Here is a 9,294-nt window from a genome sequence, read left to right as displayed (position 1 = left end):
AATTCACACTGTATAAACTTCTTACATAACAGTGAATTTTATAAAAATATATTCCAACAAAAATTATTTAACAATATAATAGATTACAATACACACCAACGTATATAACTCGATTTTAGTTCTACTTCAACAAGTGTAAATAAATGCGGCAGTTGGAGTTGGCATTTTATTTAGTTTACGATAACAAAGAACCTTATACACGGTTCGCAAATCATGCATATGCCAATATGTGTTAATGGCCTCAATTTGTTAGGTGATACATTATTTAAAAGTTTAATTATGGAGATACTTTTTTCAATCAGCATTAATTAATTTTTTAAATTATAAATTCTAAATTATTAAATTTTAAATTATAAATCTCAAATCTTATATTCTAAATTTTTAAATTCTAACCCTAAACTCTCCTAAACTCTCACCTGGAAAGACAAAAATGAGGGAGTTTGTTGAATATACTTTGTCAAAGTATATTTATGCAACATACCCGCAATTGGGATAACAAATAAGTTTGTTGAATAACTTTTAAAATAACTTCGTTCAATAGAAAGTAACCAATGAATTATAGTTCAAATGACATAATTTTCTCATATTCATTTAAGAGGCTACGGGTTTGAGTTTTCTTATCTTTAGTAAAAATAAAAAACAAAACAAAAACTTCAATAAAAGTATTTTTAAAATATTATTTTTGGTATTTTAAAAAATTTAATTAATATAAGATTAAAATTTAAGTATATTAGAAATATTTAAATAATACATTTTATTTTTTAATTTTAAATTATTATTTATGAATCCACAAATATTAATATATTATTTTGTAAAATTTAAAATAAAATAAAATTTAAAATTAGTATTGGAGATTTTCTTAATGATATGGATACATAGAATTAAAAAAACTATTAGATTTGTTAGTACTATCTGTCAGTACATGCAGAACAAATTCAAAGGCAAGAAGACCATGATTTAACTAAAACTCCAATAATATATAATATGTAGTATATATAGAACATACAGATTAGAGCATGAAGCTGCAAGTTTATTAGTTTAGCTTCAATGCTCCATCATAATAATATTACAATGGAGTTTCCATAATTAATATTGAGAACTCTCCAAGCATGACTAGTTCCTAATAAAAAAATTTTAAGATTTAATCTCCAAGTCGCCAAGCAACATTTACTATACACATGGCTTTTTGGAGCTAATAAAAATAAATAAATAAAGGGGACCTCATATATATACATATATGGGTTTGAAACCAGATTTTTTTTTTTTGTTCTTTTTAACTCCATATTATTAATTATATCATGCAATTTTCTTTTCTTTGTTCATGATTGAAATAGGGTTCTTCTCTATTTCCTGTGCTAGTTCTCTTGTTAGCCTATCAGCACGATCATCATGTCCACCAGCGAATGTATAGACTCTGAAAGCAAATTGGAATGCCTTCCATAGCAATTTGCAACATTCTTGTTTTGCTGCTTCGTTCTTGCTACCATCATTATCTCGCTTCTCCTGCAACATATATACAAGTTTAGCAAATTGCAAATTAATATATATATATCCTAATTATTAAGTTGGATAATGGATATATATGTACCTTTAGTGCTAACTCCATGCAATTTGAGGAAACGTCCACCATTGCTTCCTTGATTTTTACTAGAATATGGAAGTCGAATTCGATGTTATGGCTTTTAAGTTTCTTTGCTTCTTCATCTTTGGTTCGTTCCAAGGCATCTAAATCGGTTTTGATCTGCATTATTATGTTTCATTGTTTTTAAGGTATATAGTATTAACAATTTATATTTAAATGGTAACAAATTTAGTTACCTACCTTGTTGAAGTAACGTTCAACCTTGTCAAGTTGGTGAGCCAATGGAGACACAAGATTCCAATTTCGAAGTTCAGAGAGTATTGAATCCAACTTATCGTACATTGCTGCTGCCATTCTTAGAGCTTCCAACTTCTTTGTGGGGAAACCTTCAAACCGCGCTAGCACCTAATTGAAACAAGAATCATAACACATGAATAAGCGTAGCATATCAAACTAACAAAGATGGAAGGTAGCTAGTGACCTGTGATTCATCAGTGAGTTTCTCAAGAACGGATTCAACTTCCCTGTGAGACTTCTTCAATTCGGCCATTTCGTTTATCTTCATGTTGGTAAGAACAGTCTTCAGCTCTACGATTTGTTTTGTGTACTTCTCAACATCTTCTTCTATTTGTTGGAAGTAAGTGGATCTAATAATTCCATTTAATATATATTTTTAGTTGCCGAAACAAAATTTGAAAGATTTCAATTGTGGATGAGAACCAAGGCAAGAATACCTCTTTGTCATCTCAGCTAAAGCATCGGCCATTCCTTGTTTTCCAGCTCCGGTGGCGGCAGCTGCAACCCTCCTCCCGCCGGAGGATTTGTTGGTGACGCTAGAACCTTCCAATTTTCCCTTAAGAGTTCGGTAAAGGGTGCCTAATTGGGCTGACCTTTTCAACTTAGTAGTTGCCTTGGCGCGCAAGGACCTACTCCCTACTCCACCGGGAGGAGGAGGTGGTGGCGATCCTCCACCTCCACGCGGCGGCACTGGTGGAGGTGGCAAGATTGCATCTGCTATTCCAGGTAGTTGTGGTGCTGGTGGAGAAGAAGGCGGCCGCGGAGGTGGTAGTGCTACAACTGATCCTCCATTGAGTACTGGAGGGGGAGGAGGAGGAGGAGGAGGAGGAGGTGGTGGTGGTGGTGGTAGAAGTGAAGGTATTGGTGGTGGATTGGGATTTGATGTTAAAGTTGGAGGTTGGTGAATTCTAGTGTCGAAATCAAACTCTAGTTGGTGAGAAGTAGTTTGTTCCTCCATTGGTTGATTGTTAATGTGTTGTTTCTCTTGAAGCTTGATGCGCGTTGGTGACATGTGGAAAGACAAGCGCTTGATATCGATAGGGTTGAGTTTGCCGACGGCTTGAACCCTGAGGGAATAAAGAAGGGGAGAGGTGCATGGATTATTCGGAAGAACTGATGTTGGTGTCATCGGAGAAGACGAAAGAGAGAAGCTGTGAATGCTGCTTGTTGTATCTGAGAACGAATTCAACGATTTATTGCTCCTTTCATGCTCCTCCTCCTCTTCTTCTTCTTCCACGTCATCGAACCTCTCACTTGCCAACTTCATCAAGCTCTCTAGTGTCACCAACATGCTTTCACCAATTTTGCTCATGTTGCCTTCATCCTTGCATGTTGGTAGCACGATTTTCAGCTTTTCCTTCAAATCATTGTTCTCCATCCACGACTCTCCGAGACACTTCAACGCCGAGCATAAATACGCCATAGCCTAGCAACATGCCAACATTTTCTATATCAATTAATACTATTATTAATACAATTTAAAGTTGGGAAGTTTTACGGTGACGTCGATTTTAGTGACTAAAGATGACATAAGTTTGACGAATAAGTAAAGGAAAAGTATATGGAACCAGCAAAAAATTAAACAAAATTACATTAATTCATATTAATAATGAATTAATTTTAAATTTTTTAAATTTAAAATTTAAAAAATTTAAAATTAATTAAGTAAATCTAATTAAAACCTATAAAAATTTTCATTTTCTCTCTCATATCAATCATACACACAAACTTCTCTCTCACCGTCAGACCCTCTCCGCCTCTCCACCGCGACCCACTCCTCTTCTATCACCGAGTCACACAAACACTTAAGGATTCAAGAACAAGAAGAATCGAGGCGGTTAAGAACATGTTCCTCGTTAACGAGGAGAAAGGAGGTGAAACGATCGAAGGACTTAACGACAACCGAAAAGTGGAAGGGAAGGGTTCTTGAGTGTGGCTATACTGACGGTGGCGAAGCTTCCAGTGCCAAGGATTGATCCTCGAATCCAGTCCATGATTTTGAGGAATAAGAATGTGTATGTATTTGCGGTTAAGGAATTGAACGAAGTTAAGTGTGTTGGTGTGTGTTTATAGCTTTTGGAGATGGAGGGATGCTTCTCAATAATTGCCTCATTACATTAAGAAATATAAAAAAATATTTATTTAATATAAAAAAATATCTATTTAATATGTAAAAGAATATCTTAATACTTAATAAAAGAAATATCCAGTTATATTTTAGCAAAAATAATTAATTATCTATAAAATAAAAAAAAATTATGAAATTCTTAAAGAAATAGAGACATTCATATTTATAATACAAAAAAATTCGAAAAATATATAAAAGAACATTCATTTAGAATGAAAAAGAAACATTCTAATACTTAGCCAAAAAAACATCCATATATATTAACTCGTAGAGATTTTGAATTCACCCAAAGATATTTGGCTGATTTTTGGCTAATATCCTTTTAGTTCCCTAGCATTACTCATAATAAAATATTAATATGACAACAAAATTAAATCTAAAACATGGTTCAAAATTCAAATAGAATTACAGAAACTCGATGTTGAAAAAGAAAAAACATGAAGAATACTCTCAAAAAAAATTTTGAAGAATAGAAAAATTTAAAAAGTTTAAAAATACAAAAATTTTGACATCATATTATAATTTAAAAAAAAATAACTAAAGAATAATAAATTTGATAATCAAATACTCCATCAATATAATATACGGGTGATGAAAATAAAAATAATAATAAAATAATAAGTATAAATATAATTAAAAAATTATAAAAAATTATAAGAAAGAGAAAATTTTTTTAGTTTTAGATTTAATTTTTTTTTGTTATTTGTTAATATTTTATTTGTTGGTGAAATTTATGTCATTCTTAGCCACCAAAACTAATGCCACCATATAACTTTCCTTTAAAATTTAGTGCAATTACTTAATTTCAAATAAAATTGATAGGTAAGAGACGTTAAATAACAATTTAGTCAAATATATTAAATTATTTAATGACTCTTAACTATCAATTTTACACCACTCTTAAAAAAAACCTGATCTGTAGACTTGTCTTTAATCTTTGCCACTTCCTTTCTCGGTATGATTGCTGGATAAACCTTCTGGAGATCCTCCAAGGTTTTCAATACAATCTGCACATGATTCACAAAATTATAAAACACAAGTTCATTATGATGCAAGAATGATAAGGAGAAATTAAAATAATAATAATAATATAATTACTCTGACCTCACGTAAGGAAGCAGAACTGTTACATAGAGAAAGATCCATGATGTCCCTGAATGACATTATCTTCTTATGGATCTCTACCATTAAAATCAATTGGTCTGCTCCTATAAATGACAACTCCGTTGAATTTCCATTATACTTGTGGCTAATTTTAATAGCTGATTTTGGTATACACTTACTATAACATTTATTATCATTATTATTATTAGTGTTCGGTTTGCTCCTTTTCTTTTCTTTTTCCTTTTCCCTTACCCTTGAAGACTTCTTGGGCGACCCAAACGCTTTTATTCCCTACAAAACCATATATTACAAATGGTGTCATATAAATCTCATATTGTATAACATTTCATATTAATTGCTAACCCCTAACAAAACTGAATTTCCTTTCCTAAACCTTCTATAGCTTTTTCAGAATTTCATCCCGGAAAAACCCTCTAATAATTGTCTCCATTTGAAAGGTTTACTGATACAATGCAATATCATCTTCCTTCAAATAATTTTCTCTAATATCCATATATTGAGATTGTTCTGGAAGGGTTTATAGAGCTATTTACCTCAAAAATATTCGTCTTGCGGCGAAAGAGCATTGGCTTCAAACCGCAAAAACTCACATTAGCCATGCTTTAATATAATAATTAACTCTTATATTATATATCTTGACTGAAAAATCTGAAATTAACAAAGCTAAAAGTTGTAAGAAAATATATCATATTATTATAGAAGAATTAACAAGAGCTGAACAGATTAATGTCCCAACCTGTTTTTTAATTTCTTCCTGCAGGAATATAAAAAATCAATAACAGATTGTTGTCGGAAATGAATATTAATTAACAAATTAGGTTGGTAATAATAGTGCAAAAAGGGAGACATACATGCATACAAATAAAAGATTGAGGGTTATTGGGAGAAGGGGCAAGGAGGAAAACCAATTAAAATAAAAGATAAATTTTCTAAACGGAACTTTGTCAAAAGAGAGAGCCAAGGAGAACAATTGAAAGAGGAAGAAGGGTTTTAACAAACATGCACTCCCCCCCTTTCCATGAACAAATAGTTTGAATATTTTAGGGTTTTCAATGCTATCCTCAACGGCTAAATTAACTGATGCAATCAAGAAAAAAAGGCTGAATTATTTGCTGGCTTGGCTTCTTTTCTAAAATTAAGATAACATTAATCAACAAAATTTTCTCTTTTGAGATTTTCCCGTTTCCCATTCATAGGAATTCTTGATATGGGACTAGCATTTTCTATATTCAACCTCATTTTTTCTTTTCTTCTAATCCTAACAAACTGATAGATAAACATTTAGTCCAGTGCGTTCCTTTCTTTTTCAACAAAGATTGATTTTTTGACTCCCTTATTCTTGGGAATTAAAATTTCTTATGTATTTGGTGGTTGAAACTTAACTTATACAAATATGATGAGTAATATTTTATAGTTTATATATCTTATAAAAAAAGTATAAATAAACATTTATACAAATTTATATATCATGCATTTATATCCTGTTACAAGAACGGTCCAAATGAAAGAAATGACAGGGAATAGTATCCACATGTCTACATTTATTTATTGGATAAACATTTATTTATATTTTGCAGTATCTCTTAAATCGATAAACTAAGAACTAATCTATGGCAAATTGTAATTTTATTTAAATATTTGACGTTAGTCACAATAAATTGCCACGTACATACTTGAATTTCAAATCTTGATAAATTTCTCTTTTTGGTTTAAGAAGGGCACAATGGCCCAATGTTAAAGTTTAAAAGGCAACGGGGTCAGCCCATATGCATATCCTTAAAATTTGGCCTGTTCAATTCAAATTTGGCTCCGTCAACAGTCGAGACCCAAAATAACACTAGTTTCCTCAATGATAAAAATAAATTCCATGACCAAAAAAAGAAAAAATTGTTTTTGCCACTTAGTTACAAGAATTTCGGATTTTTTACCCATATAAAAAATAAAATGAATAGTTATTTGTTAAATTCTCCTAATCAAATTGTGATTACAAATTTGTCCTTCTATATATGTAAATCGTTACAGGTATTGAAGTTTTATAATTTTTTTGTAATACCCGGAAACCTGCAATGATTTACGAGGGAATTTTTTAATTCCATTAATAAGTAAATCAGGGTATATAGGTTTTACCTTTTCTCATAAAACTTACTCACCTAAGACGATTTACAACCAAATTTTTTAACATCATTTAAATAAATAATTAGAAAGGTAAGTTTTACACTTCCGGAAAATCTTATTCTCTATAACGATTTACTAGTATGAGGGTGATCATCATATTGCTTTGTATTGCATGTATAGAATTAGAAGCATATATATGAAATCTTATGTCTCAGGTCTTTTTTTTTTCTGGATCTTATTACCCGGTCAAATAACTTTATTATTAATAAATATAAAATAATAATATGTATTTTTTTCTAGTCTCATTTTATATTATTAAGTAGTTGTGTCGTTTAGGTATATATTTTATATGACATATATATAACACAATAAATATGAAAAAAGATAATATAATATGCAGCGTTTGTTTAGTAGCATTTCATTTTTTTTTTGTTTAGGTATATATTTTATAACACAACACAATAAATATACAAAAATACTATTAACTTAAAGATTGAAAAGAGTGTAAGGAATATATCGTGCGTAAACATTGCATTAATTGGGTAATTGATCCCTAGACTACAATAAATACACATACAAAAACAAAAATACAGAATATACATATAAATATAAATTATAAAATATAATAAAAAATAATTTAACAGTAAACTATTGCTATATATACGAAAACAACGAAAGATAACGAAACAAAATCTCATCATGATGTCGTTACTAGTAAATCATTGTAGTGGATAAGGATTCATGAAAAACGTATAAACTTTATCCTCCTGTAACGATTTATTTGTCAATGATTTACTTATCAATGGAGTTAAAAAAAGTTGCTTATAAATCATTGTAGGCGTTTTGGTATTATATATTATCAGTGATATAATCATTTGTGTTTCTTTTCATTGGTTTAATTTTTATTAAGAATAATTTTATTATATATTATTGAAATTTCTATGATGAAAATATTGAAAATTTAATTTATGCTGATCTCAAAAAAAACTTTTTAACATAAAATAATAAATAAAAGGAAAAATAAAACTTATGTAAAATCCACGTAACTCTAAAAACTTTTAATATATAAAAAATATAACCATTCATAATATGATCAGAAATAAGAATTTCATCAAGGACACTATTATTAAATTAGTCCTATTATACTTGGTCCTTCGTAATATTTTCAGTCTTGCATTCTGAAATTAATAAATCATATAAAATAATATAATTTAACGAATAACTTAAGAGCTATTTCCTGTAGGGTTTTTGTTTTAAAAAATGGTTTTTAAAGAATACATTATTATATATGTATATAATTAATTTAGATATATACTAAAATTAGTTACTAATATAAAATATATATTAAAATATAAAATATATATTAAAAATAAATTAAATAATATATATTTATATATAAATATAATTTATTTTAATAATTAATTTTAATATAGATAATATTTTTAGTAAACAAATAGTATAGAAATTAATTAAGCGTTACGTTAGCATTTTCCTTAATAGGAGCTGCTGACTCAAATATGCGTTGGTTTTGAAGTTTGAAACTTTGAAATAGTGAGTTGCTTATTTGCTATATGCTTACACCGTAGAATGGTTAGAACAGTGGCCATCGTGTAGAGCTTTTCAATTTTTGGCATCATCTAGCCATATTGTAGTGGATTCCAACAGCACTATGGATGTTCCACCAATTTTTCGGGCATGAAGGAGTCTATTAAAGAAAATATAAGCTACAAGTCGAAATCATTTACCAGCTTGAAAGCAACCCAATTTTGCTTCATATTTTGCAACATCATTATTAGAAAAAAAGGATAAATACATCCATAATCTTTTGTTCTGGACATATTTTTATTTTTGACCAATTAATTTTTTTTAAGTTATTGACCTCTTTAAAAATTAAACAGATATATCTATTCTTCCATTTATATATATTCGTTAGATCTAATAAAAATGTGATGTCTGATATAATTTTCGTTGTGTTGATTTGGCTATTATAAATACACAAGTGAAAAAAAAAAATTTAATAGAATAAATTAGTCTCCTTTTTCAAACG

At 29.4% G+C, this 9,294-nt stretch overlaps 1 protein-coding gene across 1 annotated transcript; it reads right to left on the bottom strand.

Moving 5' to 3' along the window:
- Positions 1 to 1,296: 1,296 nt before the first annotated feature.
- On the bottom strand, positions 1,297 to 5,731 carry LOC107480577 (uncharacterized protein At4g04980). The gene is made up of 8 exons (XM_016100732.3): positions 5,666 to 5,731; positions 5,112 to 5,402; positions 4,919 to 5,014; positions 2,317 to 3,305; positions 2,064 to 2,229; positions 1,823 to 1,987; positions 1,589 to 1,741; positions 1,297 to 1,503 (listed from the first exon to the last, which is right to left on the bottom strand). Exons 1-8 carry the CDS (start codon positions 5,729 to 5,731, stop codon positions 1,297 to 1,299), a joined length of 2,133 nt encoding a protein of 710 aa, XP_015956218.1.
- Between the last annotated feature and the right edge of the window lie 3,563 nt (positions 5,732 to 9,294).

The sequence above is a fragment of the Arachis duranensis genome, chromosome 3 (assembly GCF_000817695.3).
Source record: "Arachis duranensis cultivar V14167 chromosome 3, aradu.V14167.gnm2.J7QH, whole genome shotgun sequence".
In the NCBI taxonomy this organism is placed as follows: Eukaryota; Viridiplantae; Streptophyta; class Magnoliopsida; order Fabales; family Fabaceae; genus Arachis; species Arachis duranensis.
Note: the sequence above shows the minus strand (reverse complement) of the source record. Positions and strands in the feature narration are given on the sequence as shown.

Coding starts and splice junctions, on each gene's coding strand:
- LOC107480577 (XM_016100732.3), bottom strand. CDS start 5,731: ATGGCTAATGTGAGTTTTTGCGGTTTGAAGCCAATGCTCTTTCGCCGC. Junction 3,306..4,918: donor AAGACAAGTCTACAGATCAG/GTTTTTTTTAAG, acceptor GCATGTTGCTAG/GCTATGGCGTATTTATGCTC. Junction 2,230..2,316: donor TTAGCTGAGATGACAAAGAG/GTATTCTTGCCT, acceptor TGGAATTATTAG/ATCCACTTACTTCCAACAAA.